The 22,103-nt window shown below is 43.1% G+C and overlaps 1 protein-coding gene across 2 annotated transcripts in view; it reads right to left on the bottom strand.

Moving 5' to 3' along the window:
• The window catches only part of qsox1 (quiescin Q6 sulfhydryl oxidase 1), a 115,537-nt gene that overhangs the window by 46,564 nt on the left and 46,870 nt on the right, over positions 1-22,103 (bottom strand). For both annotated transcript variants that reach the window (XM_072573517.1, XM_072573518.1), the window contains exons 4-6: positions 18,725-18,830; positions 11,485-11,575; positions 486-631 (exon numbers count right to left, since the gene is read on the bottom strand). In XM_072573517.1, the coding sequence (XP_072429618.1) occupies positions 486-631; positions 11,485-11,575; positions 18,725-18,830 (343 nt within the window). The remainder of the gene's footprint in view (positions 1-485; positions 632-11,484; positions 11,576-18,724; positions 18,831-22,103) is intronic.

The raw sequence follows: 22,103 nt of genomic DNA, 5'->3' as shown, positions 1-22,103 counted from the left end.
GCCAACGACTTTATATCCTGTATCAAAAACAGAGAAAAACCGCAGCGGAAATAGTTCCTTCCTATCTATTATGATTTACTTCATAATCTGAAATCTTCAAACAAATGATCCATTAACCTTTCAAATTCCAGAAAATGCAATACTAAATTATTTAACTTCCCTTGGTTATTTAACCCTGGAGATTGCATAACTTGGCCAGTCGAACTCACCAAATTATTGCATGTCGGAAGTTTCTTGCTTCTTTGTAATTGGTAATGCTCAAAAGGATGTTTGTTAGCATTTCTTTTCAACCTTATGTTTAACAGTAACATAATACTATCATAGTGAGCTGTGACAGTATAATGGTGTTACTTAACCGTAAAGCCCAGGATCTTCAAGATGTAAGTGTTATGGCGTGACTGAGATTGTAGCTATGGTAGTCGCATACATGGCATGATACCTTATGACAGACCACACAGAGTGTGCAATTGCAGAGCCATACGTACACTGTGACATTCCTGAAGGTGTTGTTGGCAAAGTATAGATAGCAGGATGGGGTCTTCTGAACGCCAAGCATTGCTGTGAGGTTCGCCTCACTGCTCAGAACTCTACGCACAGCGATGTTTTCGTACTGCAGCATATCCAGGGTCACCTGAGAGAACATTATGCGTCTTTTAGAATCTTCCTTCAAATCAGCTCAGAGAGACTGTGGACAATAGCACAGAAAAAATAAACTCTGCACGAGTTAAGTTGACTACAACTGCCAAAACGAACGATCAGGACAAGTTTGCAAGTAGTTTATCACAAAACTCAAGCAGTAGGATTTAAACAGTGACAAGAATGGTTCCTGAAGAACAATAGTGGATACTGCAACTATACTTGACATGGAAGTAACACACTGTTTGGAATCTTTATACTTCAACACCCCAGAGTCATCTGAAAATCACCAGTTCCCCCCGCTGGGATGCAATCAGTCACCACTTTTGCTTGTTACAGGAAACTAAAAACATTAAAATGAAAAGAAACACATTTCAAGATTTTTCTTTCATATCAGTTTTTAAACAAAGAGCCATCCAGCTGTTCGAAAGGATGCAAATGATCTCAAAAAGATCTTTTAGCACGATTACGAAGAACAGCAGAGAAAGTTATCCCTTGTGATCCGCCTCATATTTATCCCTGAATCAACTTCACGGAAAACAGATTATCCAGTCATTAGCATATTGTAGCTCATGGGAGTTTGCTGAGCACAAATTATTTGTTGTGTTTGCAACATTACACTTCACTTCAGAAGGTTCTTCATCATCTGTAAAGGTGCTGAGAGACATCTGGTGGTGATGAAAAGCTCTTCATCAATGCAAGTGTTTCTATCTAATTAATTGACTTGACAGTTCTTCCCAGACATAATAAGATACTGGCCTCTACCAACATCTCTGTGATACCCATTGCTAAGAAGCTTGTCAGCATGAGTGAGCGAAATGCAAGTGGGTAAATCTGCAGCTGGAAAGATTCATCTCTGACACTCATAAACCTCCAGATCAGTTAAAAATTATAAGTTCAAATGTTGTTTGTCAAGTCAAGGGGTTTTGTGGCCTCTCATCTAGAGCAGATAGAGCCGCTTTGTATCAAAAGACAAGTCCCGCAGTTTAAGTATTCTAAGGGAGCTTTTAGTGGCCAGAAAATCAAATACTGGGGTTACTAACCAACTATCCACACAGAGCATGACTCACCACAATACAGACTCTAGCGATTGGCTAGCCAACCAAATGGCTATTTCAATGGACCTTAGTTTATCACAAAAGTGTGATGCTATCCTTTATATTATGCTGTGACGGTACTCTTAACAACGTTCCATAATGGATGCCTACTTTTGCAGAAAATAAACAGCTTCTTTAAGCCCAGGAATCTCAAATGGACTCTACTATGTAGAATCTTACAACACAGAAACAGCGTGTTTGACTGAGCAGGTCAAAGACGATATTCCTGCTTGCTTCACATGAGCATCACTTCATCTCACACTCTTAATACATCCTCTTGCTCCTTTCTCCTTCATTTGCTTATCTATGCTACCCTTAAATGCCTTCATATACGATCGTATATTGATAAGTTGCGTCTCCCAAGAAATAGGAGCATTTTAGACAATTCTTGATCTTTAGGATGGATTAAGCTTGAATTTGAAGGATAATTACGAGAAGTCAATGACACAAGAGAGAATCCCAAGCTGGACTTGATAGCTACAATGCCAGGGTCAACTGCTTCCAGATATTAAAGGCTGTGTAAAGTCTGAGTATACAGTGAGGCAGTGATGAACAGACTTCTTTTCAGGTCTATGTATTGTGGCAGTTCCTATGAGGGCTTGGCACACACACTAGCTGCAAATATGTATTATTAGTTCTTGAGATCTCTCTGTAGACAATGCCAACATTTATCAAGGAATATATGCTAATTCAAGAACAAAATCATGTTCGAGTTCCAGTTCTTTTATGAACAATCTTTCATAGGTAGCTGACTGAAACAAAACGACAATGCCACAAAATAGGTCTTGATTCAAATTGTTCTCAATTTCTCCCATTCTCAGTCAAAGAGCTGGACCATAACCTATCATGGTCTAAGGTGGTTTCTGGAGCTTCAAAATAAAAGCTACAATTAAATCTACAATAGCATCTGACATTGGACAGTCCCATGACTCAGGAGGAGCACAAAATTGATGCCACATATTTTACCAGTATGACAGATTGGAAGAACATTTAGGCAAAAGTGAGGACTGCAGATGCTGGAAATCAGAGTCTAGATTAGAGTGGTGCTGGAAAAGCACAGCAGGTCAGACAGCATCCGAGGAGCAGGAAAATCGACATTTCGGGCAAAAGCCCTTCATCAGGATGACACAAGAGCGATGAAGGGCTTTTGCCCGAAACGTCGATTTTCCTGCGCCTCGGATGCTGCCTGACCTGCTGTGCTTTTCCAGCACAACACTAATCTGGAAGAACATTTAACCAATATTGCTGCCATCCACGTGGATGTGGTCATGGAAACCATTTTTGCAGAATGGAAACTCTTAATTGTACGACACAAAAACTCAGGAAAGGAGAGGCACACAAAACCCATCTTTTCATTGGGTTAAATCACCATAGCTGTCATTAAGGAGGAGAAACTGAGGACTGCAGATGCTGGAGTCTCCTGTTCCTTGGATGCTGCCTGACCTGCTGAGCTTTCCCAGCAACACATTCATAGCTGTCATTAAGCCAATTATTTTATATATACATATATATGTGTGTAACCATCACCAAACTACCCACATTACTAACTTTAAAAAAAACAGAACAACAAAGGGGATGGCAGGGAAAGAGACAGGGAACTAACATTAAAATGGAGTTGGCAGGCAGAATGTCTTCTGAGTTATCACCTCAAATGCTAATCAGTACCAAGGGTTAGAACCAGTTATTTAGCGGAGGCCAACTGCCTTTCTTACACAGGTTCAAAAGCAAAATCCCAAGTGACATGTTTCCTGGGCAAGATTTATGCATAAATGCTTCATGTGGGTGGCACAGTGGTTAGCACTGCTGCCTCACAGTGCCAGAGACCCAGGTTCAATTCCTGCCTCAGGCAACTGTCTGTGTGGAGTTTACACATTCTCCTTGTGTCTGCATGGGTTTCCTCCGGGTGCTCTGGTTTCCTCCCACAATCCAAAGATGTGCAGGCCAGGTGAATTGGCCATGCTAAATTGCCCATAGAGTTAGGTGAAAGGGTAAATGTTGGGGAACGGGTCTGGGTGGGTTGCTTTTCAGAGGATTGGTGTGGACTTATTGGGCCGAAGGGCCTGTTTCCACACTAAGTAATCTAATCTAATGTCTTTAAAGGGCATTTCTATTTTTGCACAAACACTAGCACCATTTACACTAACTTGCAATCAAAAACTGTATCCAACATATTCTAATTTATTCTCCTAAGCATTCCCCATTGCTATGATGGAACATTACGACAAAACACCCAACTTGTTGTTTGCTTCGTGGCATTGCAGTCATGACTATTTTTCATGATTATAGTATTTAATTGGCTGTGAAATTGCTTTGGGAAAAGTGTTGTGTATCTTTACACAAAATGGAATTTCCTCCCCCCTGGTGTTGTATGAAAAATGTCAGAAAGGTGAGAAATAGAGAGGAAAGAAACAGAATTTCAAAGTTGAGAAACTTTCTTCCAAATTTCCCCTCAAGGTTCAAATGACGACTTCAGAATCATGCCATTGTGAAGTGACTACCTTACTTACACGCAACTGTAAGACATTATGGTCTCAACTTGCATTATTTCTATGTCATTTCTCGTTCTCCTGTTGCTTCCCAACATGCCAATCTGATTGCCATATGCTTGGCCCAGACATTAAGCAAATGTTTGTCTGTAACAATGCTCCATGTCCAACATCCTCCTTTATCTCTTAGCCACACAATTGCATTGTGGCAAACCAACTGTTTCATGGCACCATCATGCCTATTCTCAAACCAATTAATGAACCACCTCATCCCTTCAAAACTTTACTTTGAGATTCAGGGACACCTGTGACTTGCATGGTTCTTTTGATTGCAGAGGCACGTACACATCTCATGCATCTACATAGGATGAATTTTACGGCTCTTTTTTAGTGCTTATCCATTCTGTACTGACTTGAAAGTTGCTAGCCTCTATGCACTTCACATTGCTTTCTTACTGCACTCTCACTGACTTTGGGACACGTCCAAAGGACTAGCAGTCTCTGTGTGTCTCTTCACACACAGGCTGCCAGCCTCTGTGGTTTGCAATGCTTTTCTTGTGCAAAAGGAGAGGCATACAGCTTGTCATTGCTAGGAGCACTGAGCAGCCAAGGAGGTGGACATGTTACTGCATGGCACTGGGCTACATCAATATGACACCTGCAACTTACGCAGCAAACACATCAAGTGTTTCATGAATGGTCTATTTGTAAGTTAAAGGGGAGCAATTATTAGTGGGGTGAAGGGGGAAGTTACAGTCAACAGATAATATTGCCTGTCTGTCAAGGGGCTCAGCCTATTCCAGTCCAGTGGGTTGACCACAGTTGATCAGACACTTGGTCCTACCAGAGTTCAGGAATCTTTGCAGTCTGGGCATTAAGCTATGGTCAATCTTGCAGGTCAAGTGCATCCTGCCCAACAGCTATAGGTCAGTCAGGGTGCTGTGGAGGTATCAGTCTGGAGGGAAAGGCCAATTTTATTTCTGCAATGAGATAGAGGGAGAGACTGAGTATGACAGAAAGATTGGAAGAGTAATTATTGGTGATACAGGAGCTGGAGATGTGATGAGGTGCCTCGTGTGAATTTGAGGTGGAGAGAGCAGGAAGGCTTAATTGGATGGGAGGAGGAAAGTGGATGTGAACTGTTGAGAAGACATGAAGCAAGCCAGAGTGAGAGTTGCAGTCTATGAGACTTGGTGATAGGCATGTACAGTGGCAGGGGTTAGAGTAAGTGGTGGCTTTGTGGGTATGAAGTAGCAGAGAGAAGATGGTAGCACTTACCCTTGGGTTTGTGTCACTGTGAAAATGTTAGCTGCAGTAGGATAGTAAGAAACTCACTTAGAGTCCAAGCACTGGCACAGAGTTGGGTCGAACAGTCGGCTTCGGTGCTGTCTATTCTGTACCCTTTATTATCCTTCAGCAATTTATTCCAATGCCAAGCGGGCCCATGTATAGTGGAGACAGATTGTTAAATTTGTTGACAACCCACAATTGAGAAGGATGCTACCATCCCCTTGCAATTCAATTAATTTCCTTGCTGACTAGAAGGGCTCCATAAATAGAGAATAAAATATCGACATTCCAAACAAGCAAGCAACACAGATAAATCTCCACAATCTCACACTGTTGTTACAAAGTAAATGCAAGCTTCCATTCTTAGAACAGTACAATATTGAGACCATCATAATTTTTCTTTTCTTATTTTTGGTTTGGAATTGTGAGTTGCAATTGAGAATTAAAGTCTGAACTTTGAACAGCAGCTTGTTTAAAACAAAAAGAATGAAAGCCTGATTTTTGCTACAGGAAACTGGCCTGGAAAGATAATGTAGGTTAATTACTGCTGCAAGGGTGCTATAGTCAGTTTGGCACTGAGGCATGGTTATTCTCAAGGAATAGCAGATGGTTCGATGTAGAACTGTACAATCAATGGTGCTGGCCAGCTTAGCACAGAGAATATTGAAAAAAGAGAAAGCAAAGAGCGAACTGGTTGTCACTAGGTTTTCAGGGAGGAGGCAGCTTTACTTTCGAAGTTGCCGAACTGGGAAAATGTTTCTCAGTTTTTCTCTCTCAGGTTATCCTCCAGTTATTGACTTGTTGGAAGTTCCAACAAAAGAACCCCAGTCTGTAAGGAAGAAGTAAAAGTCTCTTTGTTTGCGGAAGCTATTTGCATTAACTGATGGCTTTGGAATTCAAGCAAGATATACAGTCCCATATGCCTGTAATACAACTTATCAAAGGATCTTATGAAGGCCTGCTATTCATTGTTGAAATAGTTATCAAATTGGCAAATTACAATCTTGTTATTTTCCTTTCCAATTTATCCCTTAATTGTATTCGTCTGTCTGTGAAGGCTTATATTTGAAGAAGATTGGGTCCAGAACATAAACTACAAAGCAACCTAATTAGGGTCTATCTCTGTTTTGCTAAAGTTTAAATCTTAATAATAAATTGCTAATTTGTGTTTAAGTTTTGAACTTGACCTGTTATTTGTAAATTCTGGTTTGGAACAAAGGAGCAATTTTGAGGGTCATTGAATGTTTCAATTTCACTTAGCTGCAAATCCAGTGATAGTGAGGCTGATTTGGTTTGGTTTGGTTTGTTAGGTGGGCAGCATGGTGGCACAGTGGTTAGCACTGCTGCCTCACAGCACCAGGGACACGGGTTCAATTCCCGCCTCAGGCGACTGACTCAGTCAATGTATACTGGCAGGCCATTCTACTATAGGGGCTTCAGAGTCCCAAATCGTCCACCTCTAATGTATCTGCTCCCAGGAGGACCAGTTCCACTCCAGGACATCCCAGATGGCTTCCTGTTTCAAGGACCACAAGTTCCCCTCCCACGCGATCAACAATGCCCTCAAGCACATCTCCTCCACTTCCTGTACCTCTGCTGTTGAACCCCACCCTCCCAACCGCAACAAGGATAGAATCCCCTGGTCCTCACCTTCCACGTCACCAATCTCCGGACGCAGGACATTATCCTCCAGCATTTCTGCCACCAACAATAAGACCCCATCAGCAGAGATACATTTCCCTCCCCACCCTAACTGTGTTCCACCGAGACCATTCCCTCTGTGATTTCCTAGTTAGGTCCACACCCCTCCCCAACCTACCATCCATATCTGGCACCTTCCCTTCCCGCCGCAAGAGGTGTAAAATCTGCACCCACACCTCAACCAAAGGTCTCAAAAGAATCTTTTCACATCTGACAGAGATTTCTCTGCGCACCCAAATACCTCATTTCCTGTGTCCATTGCTCTTAACGTGCTCTCCTCTACATTGGGGGTCAGGACGCCAACTCACGGAACATTTCAGGGAACATCTCTGGGACACACGCACCAAACAAACCCACTACCCTGTGGCTGACCACTTCAACTGCCCCTCCCACTCCACCAAGGACGTGCATGCCCTGGGCCTCCTCCACTGTCAAATCCAAGTCACCTGACAACTGGAGGAAGAATGCCTCATCTTCCATCTTGGGACCAGCCAACCACAGCATCAATGTCGACTTCACTAGTTTCACTAGTCTCCCCTCCACCCACCACATCCCAGATCTAACCCTTCAAATCAGTACCATTCCCTTGAACTGTCCCACCTGTCCATCCCACCGATCCACTCCATCCTCCCCTCTGACCTACTACTATCACCTCTGTCTGCATCTACCTTTCCTTTCCCAGTTACCTTCGCCCAACTCCTTATTTCTCTCTAGCCCCTTTCCACCCCCAACATTCCTGATGAAGGGCCTATGCCTGAAACATCAATTCTCCTGCTCCTCGGATGCTGCCTGACCTGCTCTTCTTTTCCAGCACCACACTTTTCAACTCTGCTCTCCAGCATCTGCACCCCTCACTTTCCCCAGCTTCTACGACCTTGGGTACTTCACAAAGGAACCTCAACGTCATTTAATTTCTAATCCACCACTGATAAACCTTGCTGCCTGAAGAAATAAAATTCACGTGGTGACTACCTTTCCCTAAGCAGAAAGTAGATCTGATTGTTTTTCTTTTGTTCTGTGTATCTCGGCACAGTGGCTCAGTTGTTAGCACTGCTGCCTCACAGCAGCAGGAACCTGGGTTTGATTCCATCTTCAGGTCTTTGTGGAGGTTGCACATTTTCCCTGTGTCAGTGTGGGTTTCCTCCAGGTCCTCCATTTTCTTCTCACTGTCCAAAGATATGCAGGTTAGGTGGATTGGCCACACTACATTGCCCTTATAGTGTCCAGGGATACGCAGGCTAGGTAGGTTAGATATGGCAAAAGCAGGTTTATAGGGATAGGGTGGGTCTGCATGAGACACTCTACGGAAGGGTCAGTGTGGACTCAATGGGCCAATGGCCTGCTTCTATATTGTAGGGATTCTATGTTTCTATAGTCTCTTAAGTGTTGAGGCCAGCAGTAGTGGTCCTACAATGACTTGTATTGTGTCTGAGATTTCAGTGCAAATGGAGCATTTCTTGATCTATGTGGGTCAGCATCAAATCTGTGTCATCATTCAGAGAGCCTATATCCCACCTTGTTTTATGAAAGAATCAGTCAATTATACCCATCGAACTTGTTCTGCCATTTTATTAATTTCTTTGGTTAGTGCGAACTAATTTTTGCCTCCTTATCTGATTCGTTTTCTCACTGTAAGTACGTCTTCACATTCCTTATCTTTACTGCAAGCATCTTTCCAAATCCCTTACTCCCAAATAAATATAGAATCAATGAATCCCTACAGTGTGGAAGCAGGCTGTTCAGCCCATCGAGTCCATACTGACCCTCCAAAGAGCATCCCACCCACACTCACCCCCTCTATTCTATCCCTATAAACCTGCATTTCTCATGGTTAATCCACCTAGCTTGTATCCCTGGACACTGTGGGAAATTTAGCATGGCCAATCGAACTAATCTGAACATTTTTGGATTGTGGGAGGAAGCCAAAGCACCTGGGAGGAAACCAACGCATATAAAACGTACAAACTCCATAGAGACAGATGTCTGAGGGCGGAATCAAACCCAGGACCCTGCAGCTGTGAGGCAGCACTGAGCTACCATGCTGTCTATATTGGTAACAATCCCTAAGCTAATCCTTATCAATGACCTTCTGCAACAAAGTATTTGTTTGCTTAAAAGTATTGTTGGAACTTGAGTAGTCAGAATTATAATCTTGTACTTGGAGGAACTGTTGTCCCATAAGTCCATCCCCAGTTGTATACACAATTTTAAAAGTGAGTTCATCTTGTCTCCTATCAGAAGGAAGTCTCATCATCACGAGAATTGACCTGGTGAACATTCTTTGGACTTTCTCCAAGGATATTTGCGTCCCAATGAAGTGCTGAAATCAGGCACGTACGCATGGGTATATAAACCCAAACATGGCAGTGTGCCTTGGGGGAGGATTTATCTCTATTGGTCTTCCCATAACATTTGCTGCTTTTGTACTTATCAGAAAGGAAATGCTGTCAAAATAACCTTGGTCAATAGCCGAACTGTACCCTGTTCATTATGTAGCATCTTCCTTCAAAAAATAATTCCAGCGTTCTAAGTCTAACATTCTTATTGCAATGAGGAGTTAAAGTCACTAGTCACCTGACCTGGAAGATGCAGAATTGAAGAGTGTGTTCTATTTGTTGCACAACACTGGTTACTGAGTTGCATTAAACAAAAACATAGATTTTTGGTGACCGTTTTTGATACAGTAATGGCCAGACACCCAAAGGAAGATTAACAGGCCTCTCCAACAGGGCTTCAGTGCTATGTGTCTTAGAGACAGATCAAACCCAAAGTACCATGGACATTTTAAACTTTTCAATCCAACACATGCTGTTTCAAAAGAAGTCTGCCCATCCAAGGAATGACTGCAGACATAAATTTAGTGGCCATTTGGCAAAGTCCTCTGTGGGACTGTTACATTGCAAAGGGTCCAGGAAACTTCTAAGAGGAAGAGAAAACATAGCAGGAAGAAATTGGTTGGGCCACATTTGAAATATTTTGTGCAGTTCTGGTCTCCGAGGGATGTTGCAAAACTTGAAAGGGTTCAGAAAAGATTTACAAGGATGTTGCCAGGGTTGGAGGGTTTGAGCCAAAAAGAGAGGCTGAATGGGCTGAGACAATTTTCCTGGTGCATCAGAGGCTGAGGGGTGACCTTATAGAGGTTTATAAAACCATAAGGGGCATGGATAGGGTAAATAGACAAGGTTTTTTCCTTGGCTTGGTGGAGTCCAGAATGAAAAGGGCATAGGTTTAGGATGAAAGGGAAAGACTAAAAGGGACTCAAGGGGCAACTTTTTCATGCAGAGAGTGTTGTGTGTATGGAATGAGCTGCTAGAGGAAGTGGTGGAGGCTGGTACAATTACAGCATTTAAAAGGCATCTGGATGGCCATATGAATAGGAAGGGTTTGGAGGGATATGGACCAAGTGCTGGCAAATGGGACTAAAATAATTTAGGACATCTGGTAGGCATGGACAAGTTGTACCGAAGGATCTGTTTCCGTGCTGTACATCTCTATGACTCTAAATAACAAGAGGACTGACCACACACTCTCCTCTCACCGCCAACAGAAAGACACCTCTTCCACAATGTGTGTGTGGTTTGGCCTTCCAGGAAAATGCAAACAATAGAGATTAAAAATCAACTTCAACACTTGTGTTCATGACCTGACATCCTAATATGTGGGCTAGTGTGCTGTGAGAACAGCCATTTAAACACTACATGTACTGTAAAGTGGAGGAACTCTCTCTCACTCCCAGGGCTGCCAGTTAGTCACTGCTAAAAGGAATCAGGACAACTGTATTTTGGTCACCGTATAAAGGCAGAAACCTCAAAATTGATCAATCAACTACGAATATTATATGTGACAACCACTGCAATGGGTGCAATGTTCAATTACTGTCTCCGCACAAACAGTTCTTTTTTTCAATACATTTATTTTATTGGACTCATCTCTTAGTCATCTCTTAGTCCTATTCTGTGTTTGACATCTGTTGCATTTCTTTTCATGTTTAGCGATTAATAAATTCACTCACTGTTAACTCAAGAAAGCCCACTTAAAATGGCTCCTTTTGAAATATAACTTCATTTGGGTCTGGGAGAAAATATGAATAAGGCAAGGGAAGTTAATTTCAAACTTAACTCTATTGTGACCAGGCAGGAATAACTCTAACAGAGCAATTTTATCCCTCCTCACCTGGAACTTAATAGACTGTGGGATTCCATCTGGAATTGAAACAAATTGGGGAACCTTACTGGTTGAGATGAACAACTAAAATTTACAAGCACATGTCTTACCTCACGCCCCAGGTAGGAGCTCTCTTCTTCAACAATCAGTGCCAAATACTGAACCTTGTTGACAGCAAAGAAATTCTGGACCTCTGCCATGCTAGAATGGAAGAAAGGACAATCATATACGTAAATAACACTGCAATATGAAAAAGAAGCTACAAAAAAGTTTCAGCCTTATTAAAAATAGAAAAGTATTAAGTCAATCTGCAACAAATCTGAAAATATAATTGAAGGCGATCATGGAATGACAGTGCAGAAGGTGAGCGTTTGACCCCTCATGTCTGCCCCAACTCTTTTAGAGAACTTTCCAATTTGTGCCACTCTCCCCATTCTTTCCTGTAACCCTTTAATTCTTCCCCTTTTGTGTGTACATCCAGTTTCTTGGCTAGCTGGGCATTTCAAGAAGTCAGCTTTCCCATTATTTGCCTACAACCTGTTGGTCAGAGCAGACCCATTCAAGGGACAAAATAAAATAGAGACAGTGAGGTTTTGAGCACCAATTCTTGCTCATTACCCTCAACAACAGACTCTACGGATGTTGAGATATGGCTGGTCAAAGCATGGGATACGGGAACAAACCTGAGATACATTCGTACAAGTACAGGCAGCAGCCTTGCAAATTCAACGGAATTTAACTATCTGTCTATATGATGACTGAGACCACTGACTTTTAGGTCAGACTGGGATGTCTGGTTGGAGTGGACAAGATGGACCAAGGGGTCTATTTCCATGCTATATAACTTCGTGACTCCCACCATCCTAACCTTGCCCATTTCTACTCTCAGTTATTGAGAATGCTACCAGGCATTTCTTACCACCAGACCAACCTTTTCAATGGTCACCTAGTCAGCCTCCCACTGTGCACTCAGTAAATTGAAGATCACTTAAAAATCAGCTACCCAGATCCTCCCTCACACCAGTCACCCATCGACGCTGTGCAGGCAAACACTCCATTTTAAAACGTTCAACCTTTCTTTCAAGTCACTCCATGGCTTTGTCTCTCCCCATCTCTGTCACTTTCTCTGGCGCCACAATCCTACAAGATACTTGTGCTCATTACATTCAATCATCTTGAATATCCCTGGTCTTAATCATTTCACTACTCTTTGCTGTGCTTTCAGTTACACAGGCCACAAGCTCTTGAGTTCCCACCTGGAACCAAATCACCCTCATATTCCTCCATCAGGGCACTTGTTGAAACTTACATCATTAACCAAGCTCTTGGTTGACATTTCTAAGATATCCCTATGTGGCAATAGGGAAACACCTTGAGACACTGTATTATGTCAGAGGTTCTTTACAGTATTGTTGTTGTCAACCTCAGTGTGTGTTAGCACTCCCAAAGCAGGCACAGGCTGGATTAAATATAGTGTGCTCTGCTCTCCATGACCTGCTTTAACCCAAACATCGACTACTTTTCGAATTTTAGAAACATTCCTTTGCCATTCCTATTTCCCATGTGAGTCAGCCTTGTGATCCCTTCAAAGTGGGAATCCTAGAGCCAGGTTAGTGTTGTACACCCACATAAAATGGGATGGCAGATTGCCCAAATCCATTCAATGTAGGATCTTCAGGGGGGCTGGCTAGAGAACTCAATTCGCTGACCTGAGTGTACTCCTGATTGTACAAACGCAATAATCTCATCTCTCTTCACTGCCACCAGCTTGAGCTCTTTCAGTGGCAAAGGGCCAGGGTGGAGTTTTAGGGTCATCCGATTGACAGATGGTGGAACAGTGACTCTACCCCACTCGATTTCCACACACATTCAACACGACTGTCAAATCGTGCCTTAATAAGAAGACATATCCCCTGTCTGAGACTTCCGTGACCTTTGATCCTCCTGGGACGACCCCCATTTATTAAAACATCAACCTCTGCTTCCGCCTCCCGCTAGCCCATTTAACACCTTGAAAGCCCAGACAAATGTAGGCCCCTTTCAGAATTTCACAGCTGACCTTTGACCTTCCACCCAATACATCAGCAAGACAATTACTGATTGAAACTCATTTCTCTCATGACTTTTATTAATTCGTAACTATTTCAAACAATTTTGTATATAAAATCCATCCCCGCCTCCAGCTTTTAATATTTCCAGAGCTGAGGGGCTGGAGAATAAGTCACTGAACAGCTATATTAGCCCAAGTAGATACTGAAGGGCACGGCACTTTACTCTGAACCCTTGCAAGGTTTTCGATGTTCAATGCTGACTTGCTTAAATATGCTGACACTTCAATGCCAATGTCCCTAATAAAAGTTTAATTGTTTCCCATTCCCTTTTGTCTGCCCCACCCTCCCCTTAATTTTATCAAGTAGAATAGACACCATTGTTTGAGTGTATCTGGCACATAGCTAGATGATTCATAAGTCACCTGATCTGTGCTCTCCTCTATAAGGCCTAGTTTCTCTCTAACATGTTAATTAGTCCACCATAGTCATCCTGGAATGCAAAGCTAAGGACCTACTTCTTTTCTACATGATCGAAGATCTCCTGAAACTCCTCTCCTCCAGCCCCATCAATAACAGCAATTCTGTGAGGTTCTCATGAAATTCTCTGTCCTCAAGATAGACACTGTTGGTTTAGCTGGTGCTGCTGCTCTGTCCAATCCCCTTGCCCACCAAGCTGAATGCACCTAAGTAACCCCATGTCAATCCATTCACAACCTGAGAATCCCTAGTAATGGCTCCTCCCTCAGTCCTCACATGGTCATCCTTGGAGGCTGATGATCAAGCTATCCATAACCTTAATTCTTTGATTGCCCTGTCTGCAAGATGATCCGCAGGCAAAGTGTTATGTTTGCCATGTAAACCCGACATCTCTTGACCTTTCTTTTACATTTGTGCAGTCAGACTGTTTGACCAAGCTTTCTGAAGCATGATTGCCACCAGTTAAACACCGGAGTCACTATCTTTGACCTCCGCCTCAAACTCTGTAACCTTGCCAACAACTTCCTCTTCCTCTTCAGGCACCCTCTCAAACTAACCTAGACCATGGTCAGATTTGAGCCTAAGCTAGGGTTCAGATCCCATGTGCTTACTGTTATAAAATTCCACTGCAACATTGTCCAACTCTATCCCTGCCTCAGTGTTTCTGCCAAACTAGGCATGCATTGCACAAATGGGCAGATGAAGCAGATTCAGTCGAAACCTTTCAACAGGGAAACGGATCTCCACTTAAAAAGGCAATAACGTGCATGACTTTGTGGAAAGAGCCATGGATCGAGTCTAATTGTTAGCTCTCTCACAAAGTCAGTATTAACATGATGGACCAAATGGCCTCTTTTTATGCTGCATGATTCTGTGATTCTGCAAAGGCACCTTGTTGCCCACAGTTGTCCCAAGACTGAGGGATGAAGTACAGATGACATTACTAAGAAATGTCCCACTGTTTCCAGCTCCAATTGTTAAATTCTGTTGGAAGTTCACTACAGGACTGCAAATCCCTGCAGTCACAGTCTGAACTAACACCATGATTAATGGTCACAAAGTCAAGGGAGTGAAGAGATGAAAATAACAAAAAATCATATCCCAATATATCAATGTGGGGATTTATGAATTTATTACGACAGTCAACATATCAGGGTGTGAAGGGACTCAGATCCCAAGCATGGACATAATGGGTCAAATAACCTCCTCTTGTGCAGTAAATGCCATGAGAAAGCACCCTCTCCATTTACTGGCTGCATACATAGACAGGTGAACCATAGTCAGCACCTCACTCAAATTGGTGTACTGAATCTTGAATGGTGTGGTGGAAGGACATGGTGTGGTGGAGGGAGAGGACAGTCAGCGTGACCTCACAATCCCACCATTGGATGATGCTATACCAGTGTCCCAGTAAACTGTATCCCTGTGTTACCTACTGTGCTGAAATCAACAGGGACAACAGAAAGGATCTGTCCAGGAGAAGACAATGAAAAATGCTTCCGGTTAATAAATTGCAGGTCATAAGCTTGCTATGGTCTAAAGGACCTTTACTAAAAGCCCTCATTTACTTTCTCTGTGGTGACAGATGACAACTCTTGCAGCACTGAAATTTAACTGAACAATCGTCATATCAGAACGGATAAAATAACCAAAAACAGTGTTTGATAATACAAAACGGGTTATCATCAGTTGATGAGAACAATATCTTTGCAATGTGGGAGTAGAACATCATACGAAAGAAGCTTTTTAATCCACCTTCTTAAATATCGATCAAATATTACTGTGGAACAGCCTTGAATGAGCAGCTGCCACTGTGCAGAGTCTTTTTTAATCCTGCAACTCAATGCCTTCCTCTTTCATGCTCACTTGATGTTTCAGTTATAAACTTCAGAGCTCACAAAGGACTAAATTCAACTGGCGTTTCTTTGGATTATGTTCATTCACAACTTTGTGCGCAGCAAATGTGACATGGATGCTGTGAGAGCAAACTTTAAGGACACAAAAAGCAAATAATGCAGCTGAAACTTAAATAAATACAAAAAAAAATCATGAAGTACAAATTAACCATGCCATGTATTCCTTTTTTTTGGCAAGTGGATACTGTCTGATGCCCCATGTCTTCTAGCTTATTCGGCTTGCAATGCAAAGTTTAGACATTCAGAAATATCTGCTATTGACCAGTAGGGGTTGCTGTGGACTAAGGCAATTGGAAATTCTTAAAATGTTTGTAAATGATCTTTCAACAGCAACTTGCATTTACATCGCATCATTAACAGAGCAAAACCAAGACTTGGACATACATCTTTAAAAGTTTAAAAAGAAATCATTACATTTGCAATTAATCAATAAAAATGATACTGTTTAAAAAGGAACAGAAAAAAGATAAAAGTCTTACCTTTTGTAAAACTTCGCTTTCTGTGTTAATCTTGGTGACTTTTGCTGCTACCTATAAGGGAGGGTCTGGCAACACAGCAAGTGTGGCTTCTTCTCATTTATGGTGTGTCAAGGCTTAGACAGCAGCCTGATGGAGGCATCTGGGGGCAGCCAGTCTAAGATGTCTGGCCACAAAATACATGAAAAGTTCAATGGGCATTTTTAGAAATCTGGATACCGTCAGACAGATGTGCTCCGACGGCATTTGGAATTTCTGAGGTTAAAATATGGGAGGTTGGCAGGAATAAGTTGGGATGAAAGGATCCGAAGATAGGTAAACTTATGGCTGAAGGATTCAGCTGCCAATGAGCAGAGGCAGGGCTGATTTTGGGTGATAGTTACAAAGTTGAATAGGATACATGGAAATAAACTCACTGATGGAGTGGAGACATGAGGTGGAATTCATCTGAGAATCAAATGTGATCCTACAGCTGTGAGCAGTCTGGTTCACAGCATTATGCATTGTCACGTTGGTAGTTCAGGGACAGAGTTTGTGAAGGGATTGCCAACAATGGCTTTGGCCTTCCCAACACCGACCTGCAGGATGTTTCTACATATCCAGAATTGAGTGTCAGGTGAGCAAAGTGACTTTTTTAGACTGCAGAGGTGGGTGCTGACAGTGTACTGTGTTATTGAAATAACATTGCTGAGGGATAGCACGTCGATACCAGGTAGGAGGGGGTCAAGGTTAGATCCCTAGGAGAAACCAGTGGCAACTGTGTGGAGGAGGCAACAGAAATCATTGCTTCTGACTCTACAATAACCTGCTGAAGTGACAATCTTGCGACTGGAACGTCTCAAACAAACAATGTCATCCAAAAGTCCCATGTCCCACACTGCACCAAATCTAATTCACCCATTCTCCCTGAGCTCACTGACCCACATGGGATCCCAGTTAAGTAACAGCTCAGCTTTGAAATTCAGAAATTGTTTGAAATCCTGCCTTGGGTTCACCCCTCCCTACCTCTGAAATCTCCAGCAGCCTTACAATCCTCCAAAATAGCTGTGTTCCTTCCCATACTGGGCTCTTGCACATCCTTGATTTTAATCACAACACCCCACAACTCTCTTGCTTTTAAAAGCATACGGGCCATCTAACATCATAATACATGCCAAGGACTGCTTCACAGGGTTATAATCTGTTAATAATGGACTTTGAACCAATGGAGAATATAATAAGATAGGTAACCAATAGATTGGTCAAATAAGGCTGGAGAATGGAGATGGATGGCACACAGATTTAAGCAGGGAGTTTCAGAGCCCTGGCCTTGAAGGGACAGTCATAAACGAGGAGGGATACAGCATAAAGGAGTGGACCAGTCCAGCGCCGGACAGCATGGAAGTTCTTGAAGATTGTAAAGCTGGAGGTGATGGCAGGCATTGCAAAATGAGAAAGGCCATGCATTTCAGACTTCTGTCCTAGCTCACACTAGGCGCATGTCTGTCCTTCAGTTCCCTCAGCAATCCTCACCTTTTCCTCATGTCCAAATCCAGCCAGTGCTTTTACAGAGATCTGACTCACTACTAAAAAGTAGCTTCATGAGCTTCGCATTCTAAACAAGAATAAGCAGATAACAAATATGCATTGATCAGGGATTCTTTGTAATCAGGACAGTGTGGGATGTGTGTGTGGTACAAAAGACAATAAGGAGCAGGAGCACAGGCAGGCTATTCCACTCATTCCATCTACTCCGCCAAACATTGAGACCATGGCTGATCTGATAATCCTCAACTCTGCTGTCCTATCTTTTTGCCTTTACCCTTGATTCCCTTACTGATTAAAAATCAGTCTCTCTCAGCCTTGAATAGACTTAACAACATAATCTTGTTAGGTCTCTATGGTAAAGAATGTCTCAGACTCATTACCCTCAGAGAGATGTTTTAAATGGGTGACCATTTTCTCTGAGATTATGTCCTTTTTTCCTGGACTCTCCCTTAAGAGGAAACAACTTTTTCGCATCTACTCAGTCAAGTCCCTTAAGAAGCTTGTATATTTTAATAAGGTCACCTCTCAATCTTCTACTCTCCAATGCATATTGGCTCAAACTATTTAAATCTCTCCTCGTAAGAGTTTCCCTCCATTCCTGGGATGTGCTTAGTGAACCTTCTCTGGACTGCCTCCAGTGCCAGTAGATCTTTACTTAGCTGAGGTGACCTTTTTGGATGAGCAGACATCATGGGAGATGAGGTGCAAATTCATCACAAACTGGGATTTCTAGGCTTCTTTCCACCTTCTCTACAATCCCTCATTTGGATGTAGATACCACTGCTGGGGAGAGCACTCCAACTCTCCAGTTTCTGGTTAAGTATCAGATACAGCTCAATCTCTACAATTATGAATACACATTAGGAATGACCTCATGCAAGTTCAATTCAAGCAGATGCCTACCTGGTTGGTTCCAATGGGGGGCAGTCTGGGGGCCACTCAGCCTCTCCATGTTGCTCCAGGAGGTCAATGATGTAATGGCGTAGAGATACTAAACTGGACTTGGAATCTGTATAAAGTCAAACACAATTTGAATTTAGTTACGTGCTGGCAACCAGGGCGAGATAATAATAGGGGCATCTGAAGAGAATGTTGGATTTTGGGTGTTATATGACTGTAAGGTAGATGTGAAGGTATTTAACTCAGTAGGATCCCCCTCATTGTGCGTCTGTTACTATTCACCAGTACTACAGAGCCAGGCCTGGCTTTATTTTCCATTTCACCAACACTAGTAAATTGTACACACCAGAACACGGACATCCAAGTTGACAAAAAATAGGTTGAATGAACCTGCTGGATGTGACTGATTTATTCTCTAGGCTCTCTGACAATCCCAGGTAACATGGAACAATATTGAGGATCTGGAATCATAAGATACCCTGACTCAAGTGCAGACACTGGGTATATGATTATAAACCTTGGACATGAGGTTACAGATCCCAGGAGGAAGATCGCAAACCACTGGAGGACCATTATAGACCACTAAAGGATAAATACAGACTGCCAGATTACAACTACAGATCCCGAGTAGTCAGCACCATTGCCTGGGTACCCAATTACAGGCCCTGAGAATGTAGTTACAAACTCCCCACACCACCACCCCACCCATCTCCCCATCCGAGAGCTGGATTTTCCTATAACTTCATTTGAATGCTCCGCAAAAATTAGAAGGAACAAAAAGACCAGTTCATAGCCCAGGTGAATGCAGCCTCGTGCAATGTTAGGGTAAGGCTCAATTTGCATAACAGATTGCAAATTATGGCATGGGACATCAGCATTGGAAAGATAGATGTCTTTGTACTGAGCTCACTTGTCCTGAAGGCACTGCACTCTGTTCTCCTCAAATGTCAGAGGCCAAGGTTGCTGATCTCTCATTTATTGGGATCCAGGTTGCAGGCTCTGAGCTTGGTCTTTACACTGAAGACTGAGATGCCCTCTGGCAGTGGTGGGGTGTGGGAGGTGTGGTTCCCATACTCAGCTGGCTGTAGCATATTGCCATCCTTGTGTGAATGACAGGACTGACACAACAAAGCTAGAGTCTGATCAACATACTCTCCATGCCAGGTATGCAGCACTGTGTTCATGGACGACTGCACTCCTATAGCACATTCTCCAGAGGTCATTCAGTCACTTATGATCGCACACTGCTCGCCCCACAGCACTCTGGCCTTACAATAAGCCTGAAGAAGACAGAGACCTTGCAACAACCTGGTCCTGGCCACAGGGCCAGGGTCTGATCCAGGTTTGTGACCTTATAGTCAGAATCAACAACACACCCCTCCTTTCTGTCCAGACAACTTGGGAGCATCGTCTCCAAGAATACCACACTGGATGATGAAAAATCAGCCAATTACTGGTTCAGTGTTTGGCAGAATCACAGATGAACTTTGGGAAATCTCAGACAAAGATCAAAGTCTGAGGTTCTTCATGGATGCGAAACTTTAAACACTAGAGAATTCCACCTTCACTGCCTTTTGATTTATTTGCAACATCAAGTAGCAGAACAAATTTGCATCCGTTGTCTGCCCCACACAAATCCCCTCACTACCACTTCCCACTGCCCCATGAACACTATTTTATTGGTTCTGTTTTAAGAGGTCCTTTGATACTTAAGTACCAGGTGTCCAAACACAATTTGTATTCTGGTGATCTGGCTTGGGACAGTCCCACGATGCCTCCATCCGCTCATACACAGGTGCTTTCTAGCTGGGAGGGACACGGACACATTTCCCTCTCTTCCTGGCCCACGGCCATGGAGACTGAATGTTCCAGCTGAAATTGAATACATGAATGGTGTGCAGGCACTGAGTCTAGCCCCTCTCCGGTGCGGGACCAAGCCGCGCAGAAGGGACATCCACCCTGAGAGACAGTACAACACATTTCGGGGGCGGCACAGTGGCTCGGTGGTTAATACTGCTGCCTCATACACAAGGGTTCCAGGTTCAATTCCAGCCTCGGGTGACTGTCTGTGTGGAGCTTGCACATTCTCCCTGTGGGTGGGTTTTCTCCAGGTGCTCCGGTTTCCTCCCACAGTCCAAAGATGTGCCAGTTAGGTGAATTGGCTATGCTAAATTACCCATAGTTGTTAGATGCATTAATTAGAGGGAAATGGGTCTGGTGGGTTACTCTTCGGAGGGTCAGTGTGGAATGGTTGGGCCGAAGGGCCTGTTTCCACACTGTAGAGTATCTAATCTAATTATTTCCGCTGGATATTCAATGTCTTCCCTTATTCTTTCTCAAATCAGACATGGTCAATTCAGCAAAGTACATGCTGTGACAAAATCCCAAAGTTTTACTCCTCACTAGAAGAAGCCCACTTACACTCCTTTCTGGCTCAGTAGGGAATTCCAAACCAGTTTCCACTGTTCTCTTTGATTTTTCAGAGCAGATTATCTTTTTCAAATGCAGACTATCAGGCGTTGACCTTATGGAGATGTCCTGGAATCTTCACCAATTGAAGATTAAGCTCCAGGGCATAGTTGCGAGCATACTCAAAAAAAAGATAATAGGCCCTCAGAAAAATAAATATTGGAAAAATTTGTTTAATGGTTATATAATGATTAGAGCTGGAAGGGGGTGGTAAGGAGGAAAAGTGCTATTGCACTGAAGTCCATATTAATTCAAAGAATCTGATCACTTTATAGTGGGCACAGGCAGGTTGGAGCTTGGATTCAAGGCAAAGAGTTAGGGACAGGGGTTAAGACTAATTTAAACTGGGCTGCATGGGCAAATTGGGCCGAAGGGCCTGTTTCCATGCTGTAAACCTCTATGACTGTAAGTGCAGAAACCTCCAGAAGTATATCCCAGAGGTAATCCTAGTGAGCAGGCCTGCATTTGGTTCAAGTTGACTAAAAAGTGAAGCCCAGTTATGGGTTAGCTTCTGAAGTATCCCTCTTTCAAGTGGTCCCATGAAGATGGCAAGGACGGTATGGTGGCTCAGTGGTTAGCACTGCTGCCTCACAGCGCCAGAGACCTGGGTTCAATTCCCGCCTCGGGCAACTGTCTGTGTGGAGTTTACACATTCTTCCTGGGTCAGTGTGGGTTTCCTCTGGGTGCTCTGTTTCCTCCCGCAATCCAAAAATGTGTGGGTCAGGTGAATTGGCCATGCTAAATTGCCCGTAGTGTTAGGTGGATTAGTCAGGGATAAATATAGGGGAGGGGTGTTCTCTTCGGAGGGTCGGTGTGGACTTGTTGGACCGAAGGGTAATTAGATTAGGTAATCTAATCAAAAAAGACATAGTAAACATGTGGGTTATAACATGTAATTTGAATTGTCTCTATC

The sequence above is a fragment of the Chiloscyllium punctatum genome, chromosome 7, assembly GCF_047496795.1.
Source record: "Chiloscyllium punctatum isolate Juve2018m chromosome 7, sChiPun1.3, whole genome shotgun sequence".
In the NCBI taxonomy this organism is placed as follows: Eukaryota; Metazoa; Chordata; class Chondrichthyes; order Orectolobiformes; family Hemiscylliidae; genus Chiloscyllium; species Chiloscyllium punctatum.
This window is presented reverse-complemented; position numbering and strand designations above follow the sequence as displayed.